Below are 23,725 nucleotides of genomic sequence, written 5' to 3'. Positions count from 1 at the left end.
TAACAGAACCACTGTGGCCACCGGGGAGAAAATGGTTTCCATTCACACACACACACTACAGAGGAAAGAACCAATATCATATTACAATTCAGTATGTAACAATGAATGACCCGTTGAGATGGCATAGCCAGTCTCTTAGACAGCACAACGCCGAGCAGCACATGACAAGAAATGCGTTTGCATTTTCTACATGACATTCACGTGTTGCCTTATCTTGACCCCAAAACAGATACTGTATATTTAAAAATGGACCTCTTCCAATTTTTAAGTAGTGTGTCAAAGTCTCGAGTCAGCTCCCCCCAAACATCTTTTTCTTTTTTTCATTAAGCCTTTGTTAAGGTCTTTCAAAGTTGTACTTTTGACCCCTGCAATAGTAGATGGTGGATTTGAACCCAGAACCTTCTTGCTGTGAGGCGACAGTGCTGACCGCCTGATTTTGATTTTTAAACAGTCAGTTTAAAAAGCAACAGGTCTGATGGAGTGATGAATCCAGATTTGAAATTTATGGTTCAAATCGTCAATATGTATGGAAAAAGGCAGAAGCATCACTAAAACATGGCGGAGACTCTGTCATGGTGTGAACTGCATTTCTGCCAGTGATGCAGTGCCATCGGGAAAGTGTCTGATTAGCAAAGGGTTCATTCTTCAGAAGCCTGGAGAATTATTCCTGAAGACTCTTTCAAGAAATTACAAGTAAACTTTCCTAATAGAGCTCAGGCTGTGTTGAAGAATAAAGGCTTTGACTGTGACTTTCCAGTCAAAGTTCCTTTTCCTAGCAAAATATAAAGATATTAAAAATAAATTATAGAGAAAGAAATTATAGAGGGATGACTCAAGGCTTTTCCTTTCTGTATAGCTAGATGGGCCTGGCCATGATGGACAGTAGGTGATTAATTCTGCTTTAAAAAGAAAAAAAAAGGTAATAACACATTTTAATCTTTTGGCGTAGACTCTGGTTTACACATTCGCCTAACAAAAAGATGCCCGGTTCTCCCAGAAGGAGGCACAAATCTGTTGGGTGTTGCACCAGGAAGGGCATCCAGCACAAACATCTGCCAAATCAACTATGGACTGCTATCTACTTTGGATCCCTTGGGAGTAAGAGAGCAGTTGAAACTAACTTATACAACGTTGACTCTGGAGAAACAGCACAAATAATACATAAATACAGTATTAATGGAGACAGCCTGTATGTAAATGAAGATACTGGGCTTTCCAGTCTGTGTCTACATTGACCTGTGTGCTGTCTCCCATTTGGCCAGCACAGCAGCTTTTACTAAAACCCTCATTTCCTGCCTGCAGCCACCCTGTGGCATCCTCTAATTCCCCCTCTCACTTCCCTTACTCACTTTCTCCATCCTGGGCTTTTCTGTTGCTACTGGTGGACCAGACACAAGCTCTCCTTTTCACCCTCGCGGTCCCTTTCCCTCCTCGCTTACGCTCTCCCATTATTTTTTTGCTCCACCTCTCTAGCTTTCTGCATGGTTCTCAGCATTTCTTATCTCCCTGTTTCTACATGCAGCTCACATGCTCAGCTCTCAGCTCCAGTCGCCCAGGCAGGCCAGAGTATTGATGAAGCTGAGCTGTACAAATCTGCCTCCCAGAAGACTGCTCTCTCTCACACATCTATACAGCACACTACATACAGGTCATCAACCCACAACTGCTTCCTAAACTAGAATAATTGGACAGCTCTGAGACACACAGCCACTGGGGTTCATCTACAGAGGAATGGTCTCCTGGCATCCCCAGAAAATCAATTAGGTTTATTAACAGGTAGAAAGTCTACTCCATAACTCTTGCTTATTACTTGTAGTATAAATATTGTTTATTATGATAGCAGGTTGATCTTAATATATATATAATAAAAATATCTCATATATCAACATTATGGGAAGAAACAAATCATCTGTTGATATTTTTGAACCTCTAAGCTTTCAACACTATGCATTAAAAGGCTGAATATACACCAAAATAAAATACCATCTGAATCAGTGTTATCCACTATGTTGATTTCTATTATACTATATAGTGTTTACCCACAGACGTGGCTTCTGAGTTTGAAAAGTTAACCTGATGCAGTGCATTAAACTTGTTTTCTGTTCCACAGTGGTTTAAAGTCCTTTTTCCAGATGAAAATACATTTTGTATTGCATTTGGAGATCAAAGTTCTAGAGTCTGAAGGAAGAATGGAGAGGCTCAGAGTCCAGGGTGTTTGAAGTTCAGTGTGAGTTTGACACAGGTTGTGATGATTTGGGGTCCTCTGCTGCTGGCAGTGATGGTCGCTTCACTGTCTAAAGTCATTGCAGCTGTCAACTGGGAGATTTGAGAGCACTTCACGCTTCCATCTGCTGACAAGCTTTATGGAGATGCCGATTTTCTTTTCCCGCAGGACTTAGCACCTGCATACAGTGCCAAAAATACAACCAAACGGTTTGCTGACCATGTTATTACTTGTTGATTAGCCACCCGACACCACTGAGCTGAACCCCACTGAGAATCTGTAAAGTATTGTCAAGAGGAAGATGGGAAACATCCAACCCAAAAATACAGACAAGCTGAATAGTGCTATCAGACTACCCTGGGCTTCAGTAACACCACAAGCAGATCGCCTCCACTCCACACTGACGCAGTAATTTGTGGAAACATGCCAACTAAGTGTAACTGAATCTAATTTTTAGAACATGTATTAGAAATCCATTTTTGATCTAAGGAAACATTCTTGTAATTCGAGATGCTGGATTTCTGATTTTCATGAGCTATGAGCCATAATCATCAAAATTAGAACAAAAAAGATTTTCACTTTAAGTGTAATGAATAGATTATATGAAAGTTTATCTTTTTGCATTAAACAATAAAACACACACACACCTTTCAATATATTCTTTTTTTCCCCCAAGATTCACTGGTATGGCAAATATCCAAGAAAACCAGAATAACAGCAGCCTGACGTTGGTGAACTTTAATACAAGAACCAGGGTGTGCACTATTAGGCTAGTGGTTAGTCATCTCCTTTCACGCTTGCTATCTAACAATGGGGAAAAAAAATTTTTTTAAAAATTGAAATAGAAATGAATGTGCATGTTCAATATGATAAATGGACTGGTTCATATATAGTGCCTTTCTACTCTATTTGAGCACTCAAAGCACATTATACTACATGCCTCCTTCATCCATTTGCATGTGCACTTTTTTATGCCTAAGTGCTTTCTATCTCACACACATTCATACTCCAATGGATGCACAAGAGAGGAACTTGGGGTTCGGCATCTTGCCTGACAGTGCTAAATCATAACTGAGGTCATGCTTCTTCAGGGATGGTTGCAAATTTAAGTTTATGTGCACTTTCTTGGCATGCAAACTGGAGCAGCCAGGGATCAAACCAACAACCTTCTCATTAGTAGATGACCTGCTCTACTTTCTGAACTACAGCCACCATTATGTAAATAATGGTTATTTTTTCATACTTCCATGTTATAACACTGAAATGTAACCTTTCTGTATGCATTACATACTATATTTGAGTAAACTCCAAGTTCATCTTGTGTCCTTAGACCAGAGAATAAACACTGTACATCCCAATAAGAATATTAGCATTTAGATTCCCTATTGCCAGTCTGTAAAAACAAAAAAAAGTTATGACTACTGAATGCTATTATACTGGAGTCACTTTTCACAGTCAACAACCTGTAAGCCTTGGTATGCTAATCCATCTCCACTTAATGAAAGAGGTGATTCACAATGAGCCCAAGCAGCTGAAACTTGCAAAGGCTCGGTCATCCGCTAACAAGCTTACTGGCAATTTTTTTCTATTCTTGGACATTTATGATGTCATAAAAACGGGGCAGAGTGGCAGTCAATCAGAAGAAAGTTGGTTTAAAGGGAGATGATCTTTATTTATCTTATCTCGGTGAAGCCCCTGAGTTTATCCTGTCTTAAACAAGCTCATTTTGCTGATAACATGCAAAGTCAGTCTATAGAGTCAGTGAGAAAATGCATGCCGCCAGATCGATTTTAATCCAGGCAACTTTAAGTCACAGGATACAGTGAAACTGGTGAGTAACAAATGGCAGGCCCAGGGTAAATCAACATGACATCATTATTCAGCAGTCACCAGTTAGGCATCGACTCTGCACAGCCTTTCTTCCAAACAACTCTCAGCCGATGGTGTTTATTTTAGGCAACGGTCTAGACTTAATAACACAGAGAGAGCTGAACTGAGTAAGCAGGTATAAGTTAAAAAGATTTAAAACAACTACACTAATATTTATTGAGCGATGGTAAATTAGTGTCAGATATTTTCATACTAAATTCTCCAGGTAGCTTGGAAGCAACATCTCAAATTTTAATTGCTCCTGTTGCTTACTTGTGAAGATTTGATATTGGGATTTGTCACCTTTTTTCAACAGCAAATTAGGTGTTCAAAGCTAAACTGCGATTTTCAACCATATGAACAGTGTCACTAAACCCTGCTATAAATGTTGCCGTGAGATGGAATCAGTCTACAATCAGTCTAATATCTGTCTGCAATTGAATTGGGCCAAGTTGGCAATTGCATCCAATCTGTCTCTGATAATACAGGAAACAACTGCAGCAAATCATTCAAAAACCCATATCTGTTGCACTCTATATAGACAGAAATGTACATTTCACTTTTACATTTGTGATGAGGAAGCTTCCTGCTCCAAAGGAACACAACCACAGTGCAACCAGCTGAGTTGTGCTCAATGGCAACGATTAATTCAGCAACACATTGACAGTCTGGCTGCATTTATAAATTAGAAGGCAGTTATTTGCAAACCTTTAACTAACTCTCTGAGAGTGATTGCAGTGCACATCAGACTGTAACTGTTGCAAAAAGGTTGCCTTATATCAGGCAACCTGCACAATCCCCTTGCAATCAAGAGTAGTTATGAATGTGCAAATACCCTCAAATTCTAGGCAACCATTTAATCACCGCAAGGTGCAATCGGTCACAGAACGGGAAAAAATTCTATACAATCACCAGGCAGCCACCGACTTTTTTGTTGATGCAAGGAGGTCGCTTGTCTGTTTTTACTTTTGTGACTGAGCCATTACTTTGACTGAATTAGGAGGCAGTTTGTCAAGCTAAGTGTGTTTTTTTCCAGCTGAGCAGCTTTAATTTCATTTTTCTCGTCTAACCTTATCACAGGATGGAGGAGCATGTTCATAGTATACCCTGAGCACACATTTATTTAATAAAAGATCAACATTTGGTGTCCATCTATCAATACAATACTGCAACACAAAATAGCACGCTATTATCCTGTACTATGCACTCGTATTTGTTTCCCCCACTCCTAGTTATAATGGCTTTATAACGACAATAATGGGTTTATACTTTAAGAAACTGTGAATTGATTAGACATATATTACAAGCACTTGACAGATTAATCAATAGTAAGAGTACCAGATCTGCTATAAGAACTTTTTTCTTTTTTAAAGTTATACTGCTCCACAATCTGGTAATCTAGACCCTGCACACAAAAAAGTCCTGCATCTTTGTTCTCTGACTTGGGCCTGATTTGGGTGAGAAAAAGTCAAATTAGTGAACAAAGTCAATACAAGAAAACTTTCAAGACTCCACTATCCATCTTTCTCACACACAGAAAACCAGTAGTCCAATCAGTCAGGCTAAAAGAAAGGAAAAACTGCTGATCAAAGAAAACAGTAAGATCGCGTTACTCTGTTCATTTGATAACCTGAACCTCAAAGGGCCACAAAAGCAAAATCCAGATGATAAAAACTTGAACTTAGTGTGAACTTTCTTTAGTCTGCAACCAATATGAAAGTATATCCACCTACAGACGTCTCACATTTTCACACACACGCGTAGTCAATACTGTGTTGCGTTAATGGATAAATCCAATAAATAATAGCACTGTGTTCGCATTGGCCAGGCAGGCCTGGTACATGACATGTGGTCAGCACATTGAACAGAAGTGATAAAAGCTTGGAAAAGACTTTGAAGGCCAGAGTTGTAGCTGCAAGGCCAATACATCGGTTTCTTTGCTCCACAAATACGCTGCGCCGAGCAATTCACTCAAACATGTGACTGAGCCAGTTCTTGTGTTGATGGTCTTTAAACATCAAAGCAACACTGAGCATGTGGTTTCTCACACATCATGGTTTTGTGTGAAAAAAATATGCACATATTTGTTTCTGAGTCAATGAGAAGACAAAAGTCTCAAATGCATTGCTGAATTGCAACATTCCTCCTGTCAGTATCTGATCAACAGTGAAAGACAAACAGCGAGATGGACATCGTCCATTAAAAGACCATAATGAAGTGCAGTAAATAAAGTCTTTAAACAGATAGTTTATACTGCCTTAAAGTTAAATGCATGTATTTTCCTTCCGCTGTATATGTTTTTCAAATAAATAAGACTTCCACTGTAAGGCTACACTTAACACAAACAAATTGACATGTATTGGTAATCCTGACCTAGTTCACCTAGTTGAGACTGATAGCAAACGAGAGGTGCACCAACGACAACATACAGCTGAAGCTAAGATCTTTTGCAGGTATTTGATCACAAACATCTTTAAGAACAACATTAATTTATTTAAGAAGACTGACAATGATTCTACTACTTATTTCAGTCTGCATATTATAAGGCTAAGATACAGAAAGGGTCGACTTTGCATCTGATTTGCCAGCGATTATGACTGCCAAAAATAATTAATAAATAAAGACGGCTAACTCATAATGCCCCACAGACTGTCATAGTAAAAAAAAAAGTTAAGCCTTGCCTTATAACTAATAACTGATCTGTGGAAAGTGCAAAAAACACTCCTGTGCATCAAGTGAAACACACAAAGAAAATGCATGAATACATCTCATAATCTCATAATAAAGGCTGTAAAACGTTGCAGTGCAGCCGTTAAGGGACCCTACAAATACTTATGTCAATAATAATAAATAATAATAATTAACACTCTTTTGATTATAAGTATATTTGTCCCTTTTTACTCTTTTTACCACCAGAGAGGGAGACACACGGCCCCTCATCTCACTAGCAGCTGAAGAAGTTGGCGTTAACAACACTAATAGCAGTGACCCTGTAGCCACACCAGCTGTCTGTTATCATTAAGGTAGCAGCTAGCAGCTTTGGCTAATAATAAAATGATAAGGTTAATGTGGGAGATAAGCAGTAAATGTTATCAGTCTTGCTCATTCGCAATGTTAACAGGCAGTGTTAAACGGACAGAGAGACAGACAACTTAACAGGATAACCCAGACATCTATTTCTTGAAAGTGTCATGTTTCTCTTAAGGACACAGACTGATACAGAGAAAACCCCACCAGCAGCTAGACGGAAACAGTAGTAGTCTATCCAAGCTGCCATAGGCTGAGAGGCGGAGTACACCCTGGACAGGTCACCCCTCTGTCACAAAAATAAGACAGAGAGGATTCACACTCATATTCACACCTGTTGGCAATTAAGAATCACCAATTAACCTAACTCTATGTCTTTGGACTGTGAGAGGAAGCCAGAGTATCCGGGGAGAACATGCAAGCTCCACACAGAAAGGCCAGATGGCAGATTTAAACATCAGGGCCTTCTTGCTGTAAGGTAACAGTGTTAAACACCATGCTGCCCTGATTGTGGATCACTGTGCTGAATACTTGGTCTCAGTTTCAAATTTGGTACAACCATAAGCACCTCGTAACCTCACCGCTGGGTCCTTTTTATACAAACCTTCCTGTCCTTGCTTATGTTTCCACTTGAATTAGTTCAAACAAAGGACGCTGTATCTGCTTAAATTTCAAAGACATCAAAGTCAAGTGACAACGCACTGCTTACATAAAAGTAGCACAAATGAAATTTTACTATTTATCTACGTTATTAAGGCTCAAGATAAAAGGTGTGTTTGTGAGTGTATGTGAGTTGTTGTGGTTTCTAAACAGAAAAGCCCATCTCAAACGGCAGAAGGCAGAAGATGGGAATGGATGTGGATAAAAGTCCATGAAAACGCCATTTAAACAGGAGTGTAAATCTACCAAAGAGAAACCGAGAGAGAGACTGTGATTGTGCTTGAGAGTCTGTGTATGAGCTTACTTTGATTCAACTGTGACCCTGACCTGAATAAGCATCTCATTACAGGGATGGATAAATGGTTGTATGAATAAATGGATGGATGCATGTGTGACCTATTTTTTTTAAAAACACCACGTGAGAGAAAGAGCACAAGATCAAGAGACACAGACAGTGAGATAAAGACATAACTGCTTCTGACAGACGTCAGGGATCAAACAGTTTACATTTATATATTTTAATTTCACTCTGACACTTTGTTTGCTGACTCACTTTAATACCTTCTAATATTTCCTTGTTTTATTTCGCTTTCAAATATTTTCCTTTAGCAAAATCTGTTCTCATTTTATTAATATTTATGGTAATCTTGCTCTTTTTATTAACATTTGTACTTAATCAGCTCAATTTTTTTTAACAGAGCTCCTTCTTTCGTTTAGTTTTTATCTTATAAAACAATTTAGCTCTTATTTAAGAGACAGAAGCTTGTCAGTCAAGATAGGAAATTGCTCATCTACCTCTGCTCCAGTACCCTATTGCATCCACACAGGCTCCACTATGGGACCTCTCTTATTTACACATGCTTTCCCTTGGCTCGATTTAAAAAAAATATAAGACTGCATCTTGCTGTTATGCAGATGACCTTACCTACTCGTTTCACAAAGAATGGTTGGTTGAAGAACCTGTTCAGCTGTGTGGAGAACGTCAGATCCTAGATGCCAATGAATATCATTCAGATGAATGACAAGAAAAGTGAAGTGATCATTTTTGGACCAGCTTAGTTTCCAGTATCAGCTCTACTCTTGGTCTTCTGTGTGCTAATTTTCAAAATCAGCTTACAGATCTACGTGTTTTATTGACAGTTTATTGAATTTTAATAAACAAGAGAAAAAAGCCTGTGAAAGGCAGCTTTTACCATCTTAGATATATTGCAAAAGTAAAGTCATTGTTATCCCCAGTAGACCTCAGCACAATAATCCATGCATTTATTATTTCTCGACTGGACAACTATAATGCAGAACATCTTTTCTGGCTTGCTGATTACTAGTGAAAAAAAGAGGTGTTTCTACATTTTTACTCTTTGTTTTTTAAGCCATTAATGGGTTAGCCCCACATTACATTTCTGATCTGCTTATAACACATTCTGCCTCCAGACTTTGGACTAATATCCCATTTCAAATCATATCTATAATAATCTGAATTTAAAGACTCATGGTTTTTTAATCCTTGCTTTTAGTTCGTTCAAAGTTTTTTTTAAATGGTGTGTAAAGTCCATGTTTATTTTATTCCTATGTTTATCTTTGCCATGTAATTCCCAGTGTTTATTTCCCTATTGACTCTTTGTTCCTCTAATATATTCCTGTATAGTGCAATCTGATGATATCAAATACAAAGCACTTTGTGCCATTTCCTGTTATTTAGGCTGTTGTGCTCATACATTTTTTTTCTTTTTTGGCTGTTGTACTAAAGGAATGTGCTGCCCTACACCATCATCAAGCTGCAGCGTATACTGTCAAAACTGTTCTATATTTTATAAAGCTTGTTATCAATCATTCACCCTGATAGAGAATATAAACTGTGGAACTGATGACCTGTATGATAAACTACATTAGTGAAAATAATTTCACCATGTCAGCTTTTTTTAAAATCAGAAATGATCAGAAATGCAAAAACCTACTGTAAGCATGTAAAAATACATGCTTTTCACACTTTTACAACTAAAGTTGAATAAAGAAGCGCTGGCAGTAAATCAGTCAATAATAGCACGCCAGATTCAGGAACTGGCACCTGCGTAATCTGATATGTAACCATAAACTGAAGCACAGATGTGCCAAAACATGTTTGAGGCACACTTAACACTTCACATAGTGTGATCAAAAATTAACCACATTTAATCAAGCGTCAGGGTTTCTTGATCGCCAAGTATTGAAAGTATTACATAACTGCAGCATCTCTAAAGGGATATTCTACAGGTCAGAGTGCAAAGGAACTCAGCTAAATTCTTTTTTTAAAATAAATAGTTTGTTTATATATTGTGTTTCTTCCAGATATCAATGCCATAAAAGTGTAGTTCGTTTAGAAATTCATTTAGAAACATAAAAGAAACTCATTTAGAAATTTATATCACATAATGAAGGTATTTTTGAGGGGAACGCATTACATTAAAACAAACAACTGCTGTCACATCTGTTAGTGAGCTGATAATAGCCAAATATTTTTTAATAACTAATGCATTGTCTGAGCAGTTTATTGAGCAAATATTTTGTTGTTGTAGTATCTCAATGTTGTAATATACTGCTTTTATGTTCTTATATTTCGGGGGGATCTACTGAATTTTGAGGAATATTATTGTTGATTAGCCTCCAAAGAAAAATGCTAGCTACAATGCTAGCTACAGAGTGGAGGGGTTCTTTTCAGGGTTTTTTTGTTGGTTTTTGTTGTTGTTGTTGTTGTTGTTGTTGTTGTTGTGTGTGTGGGTGGGGGGGGGTAGTTTAGGTCCTTTCACCATTAGCCACTACATTACATTTTGCAGCATTTAAAGGGCTAAAGGCGAGCCAGCATCCATTACAGGACACCTGTAGGGCCATTGCATGAGTCATGTTTTATTTACAAGACAATTGTGGAGTCTGTTCTCTATTTTCTTGGAACATCTGCCTTTATAAACGTCTATTTTTGCGCACATCTGGTTTCACTATGACTGTCCAGGTGTTTGGGACATTCCAGCACATTCCACCCACCAGCAGCCACCCTGGGGTGTCTGCACCGTTGGTATCACCTAATTGATGCCTTCTTCGGCTGCTGGTGACGTCGCTCCAATAGCGTCACGCCATGAAGAAAGCCCCCCACTCTCTCCACTCCAATTCACATGCACTTTACGCAGCCACTGCGCTGCTGGCACGCCAGCCTCAGCTGCAACTACTCACGCCGGCAAAATCACGCCGAACTGCGCGTGCACCCATACCGTAAAGCTGCCTGGCAAAACCAGGAAACAACGTACCGGGAGAGCCAAGAAAAGTTACATAACACCATGCCAGAGACTCCCCACACGGGTTAGGCGATGTAAGTGGGCGTTTACTCCGTGCCAGTCTGGTGCTGCCATCGCTAAAAATAAAACGGAATTGAGCTGTGACATCTGTCAATCCTCGCTTTGAAACCCTAGTTTTAAAAAAATCTACCAAGAAACCATCTGTGCTGGAAGCTCAGGCATGCAAAATAAACTACACGAGTATGTGCAGGCTGTAAGCGGTGCAGGACCCAGTCGTTTTGGGGGAATCAGGTGGAGACCCGGGGACCACACCGTCCACATATAATGTAAGTGGTAACTCGAAACACTCCACGGGACCCCGCCTGTAGATGAAAATACCAGCCCGTGCCATATGTCCACGGTCATACCGCCGACGCACCGGCAGCAGCGCTTGTGTCACACAGAGAGGGACCCGCTGTCAGTAAACAAACACTTCACGTCCACACTTCCCCGCTGCCGCCCCGCTTACCTGCGATGGTGACCCGCTTTATCCTTCTTCCCCTTCGGCCTCCTCTTTCTAGCCTGGATGGCCATCACTGCCGGTCCGAGGTTACATTCATTCACAGGCACAGACGAGTCCGGGGAAGGGTGTAGGAGGAAAGGTGGCGGTGGGGGAGAGAGAACAATCACACATCATCAACGAGGCTGGATGGCGTTTAGCATACCCTCAAGGGCTACGTACACCCATAACTTCCGCCACCAGGAGCGGGTTAGCGTAGCTAAGTTGGAGGATGAGTTATACGCACCTTTCCTGGAGCTCATGTTTCCTCCTCTTCCCTCAGCAGGAGCGGGCAGCACGGCGGCAGCAGCAGCAGCCAGGTCCCCCTGAGTGTCTCAGAATCACTCTCTCACTCACACTAACCCCTCTGCCGATCGATGACACGCACGCCCTCTGTCGTTTCCAACAGGGGTCTGCAAGCAGACCTACGCGGACCAGCGACACACAAAATACTCTGGGTGTAACAGCATCTTATTTTGGAGTTGTTGTTTTTTTTCTCAGGAACAGAAAAATAAATAAATAAATGCAGTTTAAAATGGAAAATATATTTATTAGAACCGTATAAGCTTTTGTGTAATACACACTGGTAGTGATGGTGTTCATTCAGGGAATAATGTTAAATGATTGGAATGAGGAGCTGAACCGAACTGCTGGTAGTTCATAAAAATACAGCATATAAGCAGACATCTCATTTGAAAAAAAAAAACCTTCATAATGTACTTGCTATGTTATTGCGTGTTCACATGCTAGTACGAGGTGTCGGCTGTATTTGTGTATGATTGTTGTTACAGTCTATGTTCTCCTCTTGGCCAGATCACTCTTTGAAGAAGAGATTGATTCTTTTATTAACCAAGGATTTAAATCCTTGGTTAAAAAAGGACGGATTCCAACCCACTTTAATGGATCCCAACCCAGGTAAAGTGGGTTGTAATCCAGGTTAATCCATGATGCGACTGGTGACGGTGGACACCATGAACTCACTGTTATGTTCAGGAAATCAGTTTGAGATTATTTCAGCCAGGTCCATCCCTTTATGAGGGATCAAGTCGGGAACAATATTCAAGTATGGTGACATTGCAGTAAAGCATGGTTGGTACGAAGTGGCCCAAAGTGCTCTAGGAAAATATCCCCTACTGTTACACCATCACCATCAACCTGAGCCATAACATTTTGTCAGTCTCCTGTCGCTCAATCACAGTGAGTTTATGGGAATTTTAGCCTCAGTTTCCTACACTCCGCTGACACTCAGCAGTGATCTTCAGCTGGTGTAGCTCATCTGCTTCAAGGTTCAACATGTTGTGTTCAGAGATACTCTTCTGCATGTCTTGGTTGTAGTGAGTAGTAATTTAAATTACTCTTGCCTACCTATCAGCTCAAAGCAGTTGGCCATTCTCCTTTGACCTCTGACATCAACAGTCACTGGATATTTCTTCTTTTTATGGACCTACAGATGATTTGTGGGAATGTTAATATTTTCCAAAATCAGCTATAATCACATGATTTGGTATTCTGGAGAATTAAACTGTTTCATAAGCTCTCCATGTTCCCTGACATCAACCCTCTGCGTTTGTTAACAAAGAGGTGCTTTAATGACACGACTGCAGCATGAAGCTTTCTCCTGGCGCGCCGAAAAGGCACCGCTGGGATTCGAACCCAGGATCTCCTGTTTACTAGACAGGCGCTTTAACCAACTAAGCCACGGCGCCGTTGTGCAAAGTGCCATAGCCGCAATGGCGCAACGATCAATGTAGGCAATAAAATAATACACAGCCAGAGATGCTGTAAAAAACACAGAGGTTATAACTAAAATGCATTTAAGAGCCGTTAAATTTACATTTTACACATTAGTACAGGACTCGGTGCTAAAGGCGTACTAAGCATACAGTGGACCACCTTTACAGGCTACACCACAAACCGAAGGACAAACTAGCCACTTCAAGCCACACCATGCATCATACAGTGATACACTCATACATGGATAGTGCACTGTAGCCACAGCAGTAAACGTGCAAAAACACATATCTTACAGCAGGAAACAGAGACACTTTCTCTCGTGGATTGATGAACTCACCAAACACCGGGGCCGTTGACCGTGGTGAGCGCAGAATGTGCTCATCACTACTTCCGGTAGGGTCATGCTTAAAATTCTGATTAGTGGGCACAGTGATCTTCTTGGACAGTTCTGGACCCCCAAAGGCCGTCCATAACGCCCACCACTAAATTGTGATGCTTGATGATGATGTTCAGCTGATACTAAGAGGCCCAAAGTGTGGCAAGAGAATATGACACACCATAACACAACCAGCAGCAGCCTTAACTGCCGATACAAGACACGATGGCTCCTTGCTTTCATGTTGTTCTGACCCTAACCATCTGAATGTGACAGCAGAAATGGAGACTCGTCAGACAAAGCAACATTTGTCCAATCTTCTGGCTCATTTTGTCGAGCTCATGTAAAAAAAAAAGTGTAACCCCCCCCCCAAAAACAAACAAACAAACAAACAAAAAACCACTACATTTTGGGAAATATTTGTGGGTGTTTTCTTGTTTGTTTGTTTTTGTGCTATTATATCAAAAGAAGTCTTTAAAGTCAAAACCAGGATAATAGTTTAAAATGCCACCCAATGTGACATTTATTAATCAGATTCAATTGGAATACTTAATTAATCCCAGAAAAAGTAATTATATTGAACATAAAAAAAACCCAAAACAAACAAACAAACAAAACACAAAATTTTTGGAAATGTTTGTGGGTGTTTTCTTGTTTGTTTGTTTGTTTTTGTACTATTTGAACACTAAAGTGGCCCTTCAGTGAGATGACAGTGCCAGCAGTGGCCCACAACTCATTTAAATTGGAAACCCCTGCTATAGACGAATGTGTGGAAAAATCCTAGTTGGTCAGCTTCAGCTTCTGAAATACTCAGAGCCTTCTGAAACACAAGTCCTTCTGCCGTGAACAACTATGAGAAGTTCAAAGTCACTTAAATCACCTTTCTTTCCAATTCTGATGCTTCAACTTCAACAGGATGTCTTTAACGCGTCTAAATACACTGAGTTGTTATCATGTAATTGGCTGATTAGATATTTGTGTCAATGAGCAACTGAAGAAGTGTACCTAATGCAGTGGTCGGTGACTGTATGGTGCACCTTACTGTTTGCTAATGTCACAAAACATTGCATGTGATAGGCTGCTGTTTCTTCAGGACTTATCAATATGTAACTGTTCTTCTTGCCATCAAACTGCTTTTATCTTTGCCTCCCATTTAGAATGAATGAAATTACAATTATTACTGTTTTTATTGTTAAAAGAAAAAAATAGGTAATATAAGTAAATCCTAATTACAACACAAAAATATTTTAGAAAGAAAAGCAAACTTAAATGATACTTTGCACAGTATCTATAAAAGGTTCGGAGGCACGTAAACTGAGTAAAAAGATGCCCACAGTGAGTTTCAATCTGTCTGCCGTCAGAAAGCAACATGGTCACATTACTTTCAAATCCAGGTTCACTTCCTGCTGTGCCACAATGCAAGCTCAAATCCTTTTTCCCTCCACAAACAAAAGCCTTCTGCCATTTTCCACAGTCTTTCATGCTTCTATCTCGTCCAGAATCACAGGCTCTGTCTGTGACCTATCATTATGGGATTAATTCTTCAGCTCCCTGTAGTTACTCACTGTTTTAATATAAGTAGAGAGGCGCTGACTTAAGCAACATGATGTGAGGATATGTGACCTTACAGCCACAGATCACAGTGGGGTAAAAATATAACAGATCTTCCTCGTCTGTCAGTTACATCTTTCAGTCTTTGGCCTGCTGGGAACAGTTGCTGTGTCTGAAATCTTAGCCCCAGCTCATACAGGCCAAATACAATAACAAAGAGGAAGTGGTTCAGTTTCCGCCTCTAACATTTCATGGTTAGATATAATGAAACAACACTCATTAAAAATATTCTGATGATGTTTTAAACTATTTTGTTTAATAGTGGTACTTTCTTGTATTATATTCAGCTTTTATGTTGAAATTTTTATTGAACAAATTTTTAGGAAAGCTTAAGTCTCCCTTTAATGGCCATCAGGGGGCGATACCACTTGTTTCAAAGAGGCATCCGAGTGAAACTTGCCCTCATTTTTCTGATACTGTAACAACCTCAATAAGCACCTTCCTGATGACTTTAGGGGCTCTGTCACTAGTTTCAGGCCATGCTTAAATCAACATGAAGTTTATTTTATATATTATAGTAATTATTAGAGAAACAATTATCCAGGAACCAGGATCATCCAGGATTATCCAGGATGTGCTTGCTGGTTAATGACTTGTAAGACACATTGAAAGTGAGGTTTCCCCGTTATCTTTTTGCTTATCACATTCAGTTAAAAATGAAAAAGAAGTACAATTCAAAGATCCACAACTTTATTTATCGCAGGGTACAACACATAAAAGTCAAAAGGCAATGAAACTTCTGAACAAAAACTTAGAAATATCTGGAAGTGGCATGTTGGATGATTTCATCCAGAGTGTCCACCTGAAAGAAAAAAACCTCAGTCTGACTTCTCTACAAGTTCTTATGTGTTTACACTACAGTAACGTGTGCTCTCTCCTTTTTTCACTGATGTTTCTTCCTAAATGTATACCTGTTATATCTTCTAGGCAAGACTTACTATTCACTGTATGGCTGAGTTTGCATTCTCAGTATAAAAAACATGAAAAATACACAAGCTCAATGTTTTGAACTTATTATTACTCGGTAGTTCTTATCTATTTCATGCACAAGAGTTTTACCTGCGTGCTTTTGCACACTCTGAAGTTCCTGAGCTTGTAGACTGTCACTTGACCTTTACTGTCCCCTACAAGGACACAGTCTGTCCCTCTGGCAAACAGCAAGGATGTCAGCCTCACACCAGGCTCAGCATGGTGCACAATGGTTGGAAACAGGCTGCAAAGAAATGTTTATGCTTTTAGTGAACACATATCTCTGACTTACACTTCAAATCAGGTGAAAACAATAGGTAAATTAAAAAAACCTCAAAGCAGACTGAGATCTCAATCCGATGGACTCACATGCTCAAAATCAGGTCCCAGAGCTCCACCTGGTCTTCCTTAACTACTCCAAACAACGTGGAGCAGTTTGGGGACCACTTAACAAAGAACACGGGGCCTTGGTGAATGGACTTGAACGTCATCACAGGGCGGCCCTGCTTCCACATCTGGACAGTCTCGTCACGGGAGCAGCTCAAAAACACATCGGGGCTGAATGGTGACCATTCAATGTGGTTCACAGATCCCTGAGAGAGCAAGATTAGACATGAAGAGAAACCTGCCTCTATCTTTCATTTTTGAATAAATATTATAAATGTAGTAATAAATCAAATGTGCAGTAAAGTGACACACCGCATCACAGAAGACAGTACTGTTTGCGCTGCTGTTTTTTTTTTATTGTTGTTACTTTTATATGGATGCAAATGCCTACAATAATTCTGTTTTATATACTTTATTTATATATATTTTATATACTATTTTGAATGCAATCAGCTGACAGATAACATGGCTTGGTGAGTGATAAATGGCCCTAACAGCCCATCCAAGGAATCTGTGTTCATTTTGTGTTCAGTTTTCACAAATATGAATCTATTTGTACATTATTTAGCACCAACTAGCAGTTATTTGTGGCTATGTGATGCGTTTTTTTTTATTGCTGAAATTAAATTCTGACTTGCGTCTACATATGGCCACCTGTCCATCCTCACTTGCATGTCCATGTGAGGATGAGCCATTCACTTATTGCATCCAGATCTCAACTTCTGGGTCCAAATAGACAAAATGTTGGCAAGGTTTACCAGTGGGTGATGCCATTTCCACTAAAAAAATATTCTGTCTTTGCTTTCATTAGATGATGTCTGATGACAGCAACTAGAGTAAATAGTAGGGGATAACAACAGTGAATGGCAACATCGGCACACAAGGCTAAACCAGGTCAGTAATAAGAAGCCGCCACCATTTGTCTTTTACTTTTCTTTACTGTTAATTCAGTTAACTAGTAGTTCTTGTATTTAAAAAGATCACTAGGCCAGAATAACCCTATCAGCTGATGTAAACTGATCCACTGGTTGGAAATCCAAAGTAAGCTCACTATCTTCATGCTGTAGCATCCCTAGTCTTTTGTCTTTATCGCCTTAACTTAAACAGCATTTTAAATATGACTCAGTCACATTGTTTACCCTCAAGCACTTACAATGTGCTTTTTGTAAGTGGCCAGAAAGCTGTGACCTTCAGAAAAGGAAGACTTGTGGATAAGGCCCTCCTGTGTGCCAACCAGATAAATACCAAAGTCCTGCAGGAGAAATGCAACATGGACGAGAAATTAGAAAACACACAAAAAAGACATTTTCACACTTTGATTACTGACAAGGCTTTTTTTGGCTAAAGTATTTGGCTGACTTAAATTTCTTACCATTGGATGGAAGTCAACACAAACAGCAGTAGGTTTGGACAGCACCATTTTTTTCTTCTTCAGGTTCTCTGCAGCCTCCTTACACTCTTTATTGCTCCTAAACCACATCAGGTCTAAGAACAAATATTTTTATAGACCATTCAGATATTTGAAATGTTACTGTTGTTCTCCATTGTAACACTTTACAGAAGCTCCATAAAATATAAAATAATTAACCAGGATTTGTTTTATTACTGCTATATTATATTCGCTGTATGTCCTCCACTCTCACTCACTTAGAAACCTGCCAAAGAAAAAATGACTATTTACACTTAGTTTTATGTCTTTAGTTTCCCAGAAATGTTAATTAGAATGTGAGCATTAATGGTTATCTGTGTTAGTCGTGTAATAGTTTGTTGGTATAGGTACTAAAAAGTTGCATTATGCTGTGAATCCGCTCCATAGATGATCCAGGCGTGTTATGAAATTAGTGCAGCTATGAGGTAAAACTGTAAGTGCACAGTGGGAACAATAGCTAGGGGAAGACTGCAGTACCTGTGGAGTCAAGATTATGGCTGCTGATGGACCACTTGGCAATCCTGCCATCTGATGACACTGATACGAGAACATCTTCCAGTGATAACCTTTGTGGAGTCCAGGTGACCTGCCACACTGGGTGAAGATGCCTCCTGGAGGATTTACTAAAAACAGAAAGATCAGAGAAGCAATCAGATTATTTTTAGTGTTTTTTAAATCTTGAGATGTTATGTATATGCTTATTTTATGCTAACACACATATACACTATACAGTGCTCACCTGCTGCTAGCAACACATGCAACACTGCTGTCTTGAATACAGATGTTGTAAATAGCGACAGTGCCGTCATACATTCCCACGGCAAGCTGGTCGTTAGCTGAGAAATCCAGGGATGTCACACTGCTGTGACAGTCAAAGACACGTTCTGGACACTGCACAAAGGACACAGCTTTAACCAGGATACTATGGTTAAAAGAGCAACAACAAAAGCTGGGATTAAAAGTATGGCAGGATGCTGCTTTCTGATATGTGCTAGGATCAGCCTCTTGAAGCACAAGGAACTGAGAGGCTTGAGTGCAATCGAGCAGTGGTCACAATATATGGCAACCCCCTATATTCTGCTCTTTAGGGAGAAGCATAACAGTAGTGGTTTTGAGCCACACAGGGATAACAGGAGTCGGTAAGGAAAGGTTCAAAATGCTTATGAGAACCTCCAGCAGCTGATCAGCACATGCATGAAGTACACACCCTGGGACACCATCTGGACCAGCTGCTTTCCTAACACAGAAACCTTTCTGACGTCCATACAGTCCAGAGACTGTGTGTTGTTGGTGTTTTTGTACCTCTGATCATATTAAGATAAAAAGCATGTGGTGTGGGAGTCTCTTGAGGCACATCCAAGATGTTAGAAGTGATTAGCTGAACAAGGGCATTTTTTTTAATCTTCTGATTAGCCAGCCCACCCAACCCTTGTAATATGGGCAAATTGAGATAAAAAAAATGATAGCAGGAATAAACAACAAACAACAAAAATACAGTAATGTATTTTTGTTGTAAACATACCATGATGTTTTTGATGGTCCAGCAGCAGATCAGACCTGGTTTCAGGAACCTGGAGTCAAAGTCTGCATATCCTACTGCCAGGATATCCTTACAGTGCACAACAAAAGCAGCAGTTTAAATGAAGTATTGTAAACAAAGATTAATATTGGTAGAACCAGAAAAAGGGCAATGCCTTGCACTTCTGCTTCATCTATAATCATTAATGAAGCTTTATTGTGTCTAAAATGCTTCACAAAGTCTACACACAGGAAAAATGTGTATCAAATGTTGCTTACAGACAAAAAATGACACAAATGATAATGAGACAAAAAATGTTTTAGTCTTTGTTTTGTTTTTCTTTTGTTACCGGGTTGTGCCTGTTCCAGGCCATGCTGGTAATGCAGTATCCTCTGGTGCGCTCACAAGTGAATGCCCAGAGAAGTTCCAGAGTAGGATCTAAACTCTCCTCACTGTGTTTTCCATGCTTCGTCATGCTGTCAGAGCCTTACACAATCAATAATACACTTAATACAGTATTAATGTAAATATGCTATGGTTTTCTAAAGGCTGTATATAAAATATGGACATAGTCTCCCTGTCTGAAAAACGAAGCCTTTCTTATGTTCAGCAGGTAGACATTATGTTGTGCTTTCCTGTGTGTCTGTTATCATTTTAAGTTCTCCTTCTGATTGTCTCCTTCGTTCTTCACTTTTTGTTGACTACTTTCACCGGTGCCTTGTTTCTCCCCGGTGTCCCACAACAAACTATCCTCTGTGTAGATACAGTCCTGTTTTCCTCCCTGACGTTGTCTTTGTTAATTCTCTAAGCTTTTTTCAGTACTTTCTACTCTTGGAGGGGATAACCTTATTATACCCTCTCATACACATGGCCCTGGTTGTCAGTGTAGAGTGATAGCAAAGAAAAAAGCTGGCGGAAAGAGACATCATGAATGATACTTTTGACTACTTTCTTGTCACCACAGCATAACACACTTTTTTTTTCAAAGTTTTATGTTAGATGCTGCCCCAAAGAATGTGTGCCTGGTCTAGAATTAAACAGACAGCCTTGCAAAAGACTGGTGATCTGTCCATGTTGTACTCCGCCTACCCTGTAATAGCTGGGATATGCTACCCTCCCTCAAGACCCTGAATATGATAAGTAGGAGAAAATGGATTGATGGATGGCTGGATAGATGATTGGATGGATGGAAATAATGTCAAGCTACTACTAGATTTCAGAAAGAGAAAGGGGATATAAGCAGAGTTTACCTTCAGATATTGGCGGCTGTCTATAAGCAGCTAACTTGGCCTGAAAGGCATTCAATACAACCGTCCTTTCCATAAAACGTGAGATGTTTGTTAATAACTCTGGCAGAAGAATTTCTTTCTCTGGTTCTGGCTCAGGATTTAAAATGCTTCCACAAATTTCCATTTCTGACAGCGAGCTGATGGTGCTGTCTGAGAAAATGGTCAATGAGAAAATTATAAATGTTTATTTTCGACAAAATGATTTATAATAAACAGAAATAGGAAAGACCATCAAAAGTGTGGTTATTATATGACGAACAAACACGTATTTATTCTTAGAAGTTGAAAGAACTGAAGTACCAACTGAAGATGGAGTTACCTATGTAAGTGGTGTTGCTCTTGCTGCTCACTGATTTCTCCTTGTGATCAGCTTCATCACCTTCAAACGTTTCATTTTGCTTGTAAAAAGAGTCATAAATGTCCCAGTTTGTAGCCACCATACCTTTAAATATGAGAGAAAAAAATAGCGCGTTATTTATTTATTTTTTGATTTGATAACCACTAATTGTTGAGTTAATCAAGTGTGAGGTGTTTCATTCTCACTCGTCTTACCCTTTCCAGCAGTACCAGTCTTCTCACTCTGGATCAGTTTATTTTTAAGGGCTCCGTTTAATGTCTGCATCGATCTGTCGATGTACTTATCACTACACGTTCTGCTCTTGCAAAGCTCAGCATAGCTGAGGTTTCTCTGTCTGCACGGGAGGAGAGACAAAATATTTTTTTAACTGAAGGCTAGCATATTTGGTGGTGGTCAGAGGGCCCGTTGGCGCCAGTGTTCGGCAGCCTCGCCTCTGTCAGTGCACCCCAGGGCAGCTGTGGCTACAACGTAGCTTGCCATTGCCAGTGTGTGAATGTGTGTGTGAATGGGTGAATGACTGAATGTAGTGTAAAGCGGTTTGGGGTCCTTAGGCACTGAGTAAAGCGCTATACAAATGCAGGCCATTTACCATTTGCATCTTCACGCATATTGCATGTGAAAGGCTTTCTTCAGTGAAATACATAAAGTGCCGGTTTCTGTGCATGTCAGAAGTTGTGTTCGATTTTCTCATCCGTCAGGTAGGGAGAGTGAGAGACAGAACAATCATAATTTTCTTATTTTATGATAACCAGACAAAGAACAAATGTGACCTTGACCTTCAGAACTATTTTGGTGAAGAACCATTAGGTGATCACTGTGTATGCTTATGTTTGTTTAAATTACAACCAATAATGTAGGAGAAATAACAATTCTAGTGAACTGTTGACAGGTGATGATGGACAGCCTCATCAGACCTCTGGCTGGATGAGCTAAAAATTCATCAAAATGTAAAAATATTCAATTAACACAACTTGTGATGAATGTTATTTAGTGTTTTTACCCTCCACTCACATTGCTGCTTCTGCGTCATCATCGACCACTGAGGTTATGGTGGGGGGTATGTCCAGGAACGTAATGGTTTCGGTTTCAGTAAGCGAGATGTAATCACATTCACCCACCATCTTCTCCCTTGCATGCTGTTCTGCATCATCTCCTTTTTTCAACAACTCTGACACATGACAAAACAAACGAAAAAGCCTAATTCAAATAAACGGCAAAAAGACGATGTGGAATAATTTTAAGTGTACTGTGTTGAATATAGAAGAATTTATGATTTGAGAACTACAATGTTAATGCAATTTTTAAACAAAAGGGCAATATTAGTACCAGAAAGACAAAATCACTACAACAATAAACATAAGGAGAGAATATATTTAAAAACAAAAAACAAGAGTAATCACGTGGAGGTGGATGTGTCGGTCCAAGAAAAATATCCTCAATCTCCGCATTCAATGAGTCTTGGGTAGGACACATGGTATGGCTGCTAATGAGACACACAAACATACATATTTAGTATCTATGTACGCTTGTACTCTGTATAATTTCCATTGTCACCATCACTGAGCCGCTTACTAACTTTGCCACTCACTGAAATTACCTCCAGATCTGCCTTTTGATAATTAACTTTATTTCCATAACAACAAATAACATGAAAACAAAGTGGATTCATAAGAGTGCAAGAGTTAAAAAAGCAAGTTTACACAGATGGGCAAGGTTATTATAGTTGTCTTGAACTAAATTAAAAGGTAAAAGTGACTTAAACTGTCTTTGGTTTTAGATTCTAAAGTACTGGTACTTGTATTTATTTGACCACTAACACTTAATAATAATTCTAATTGATGAATGGCACATTGATAGTTTGGATTAAACTGGTAAATACTTTTTACTACTAAAAAAGTCGGTCACGTTCACAAATGTTTTATTTGTGTTTTTAATGATTCATATTGATCTTCTGATTATTTACTTGTTGACTTTTCTATCAGCAGCTTCATTATCCATCCATCAATTAAGTTCTTTTAAGAAGTTCAGTTTATTTTTAAAATTTAAGTATTTTTTTTAAGAAATCTATTAGTAGAAGTATGTGTTTAATTTAGGAACAAATCCCAAAGGATCATCCTACAGACTTTTAAAAACATTAAGTCAAAAGGATTGTGATTTTTTAGCTATGGAAGCCCGTTTCCGCCACTAAAAAAAAAAAAGGATCCATAACTCAAAATTTCGAGTTATTTTCTCGAAATTTCGAGTTATTTTCTCGAAATTTCGAGTTATTATCTCGAAATTTCGAGTTATTTTCTTGAAATTTCGACATATTAACTCAAAATTTTGAGAAAAGCAACTCGAAATTTCGAGTTATTTTCTCGAAATTTCGACATATTAACTCAAAATTTTGAGAAAAGCAACTCGAAATTTCGAGTTAGCGCTGCCAATCAGTAATCTACGTGAATGACGTCATTTCCATGTTACCCGGAAGCT

General features: G+C 39.2%; 2 protein-coding genes and 1 non-coding gene across 3 annotated transcripts in view; all 3 read right to left on the bottom strand.

Annotated features, from left to right (window-relative positions):
* The window catches only part of srpk2 (SRSF protein kinase 2), a 64,741-nt gene extending 52,888 nt beyond the window's left edge, over positions 1-11,853 (bottom strand). The window contains exons 1-2 of the mRNA XM_013909584.1: positions 11,829-11,853; positions 11,552-11,618 (exon numbers count right to left, since the gene is read on the bottom strand). Coding sequence (XP_013765038.1) covers positions 11,552-11,618; positions 11,829-11,844 — 83 coding nt within the window. The 5' untranslated portion in view covers positions 11,845-11,853. The remainder of the gene's footprint in view (positions 1-11,551; positions 11,619-11,828) is intronic.
* Positions 11,854-13,213: 1,360 nt separating this feature from the next.
* Positions 13,214-13,287, bottom strand: trnat-agu (transfer RNA threonine (anticodon AGU)). The gene has a single exon. It is a non-coding gene; the product is annotated as a tRNA-Thr (tRNA).
* Positions 13,288-15,975: 2,688 nt separating this feature from the next.
* The window catches only part of LOC102203131 (WD repeat-containing protein 78-like), a 10,134-nt gene continuing 2,384 nt past the window's right edge, over positions 15,976-23,725 (bottom strand). The window contains exons 4-17 of the mRNA XM_005728186.1: positions 22,654-22,736; positions 22,265-22,421; positions 21,448-21,587; positions 21,215-21,337; positions 20,857-21,045; positions 19,956-20,092; positions 19,610-19,696; positions 18,827-18,978; positions 18,565-18,710; positions 18,031-18,143; positions 17,812-17,910; positions 16,641-16,864; positions 16,362-16,515; positions 15,976-16,104 (exon numbers count right to left, since the gene is read on the bottom strand). Of these exons, the coding sequence (XP_005728243.1) occupies positions 16,054-16,104; positions 16,362-16,515; positions 16,641-16,864; positions 17,812-17,910; positions 18,031-18,143; positions 18,565-18,710; positions 18,827-18,978; positions 19,610-19,696; positions 19,956-20,092; positions 20,857-21,045; positions 21,215-21,337; positions 21,448-21,587; positions 22,265-22,421; positions 22,654-22,736 (1,855 nt within the window). The 3' untranslated portion in view covers positions 15,976-16,053. The remainder of the gene's footprint in view (positions 16,105-16,361; positions 16,516-16,640; positions 16,865-17,811; positions 17,911-18,030; positions 18,144-18,564; positions 18,711-18,826; positions 18,979-19,609; positions 19,697-19,955; positions 20,093-20,856; positions 21,046-21,214; positions 21,338-21,447; positions 21,588-22,264; positions 22,422-22,653; positions 22,737-23,725) is intronic.

Source organism: Pundamilia nyererei, unplaced genomic scaffold (assembly GCF_000239375.1).
Source record: "Pundamilia nyererei isolate P.nyererei 1_Seehausen unplaced genomic scaffold, PunNye1.0 scaffold00027, whole genome shotgun sequence".
NCBI classification, from domain to species: Eukaryota; Metazoa; Chordata; class Actinopteri; order Cichliformes; family Cichlidae; genus Pundamilia; species Pundamilia nyererei.
The sequence above is the reverse complement of the archived record's forward strand: the minus strand, read 5'-3'. Positions and strand labels throughout refer to the sequence as shown.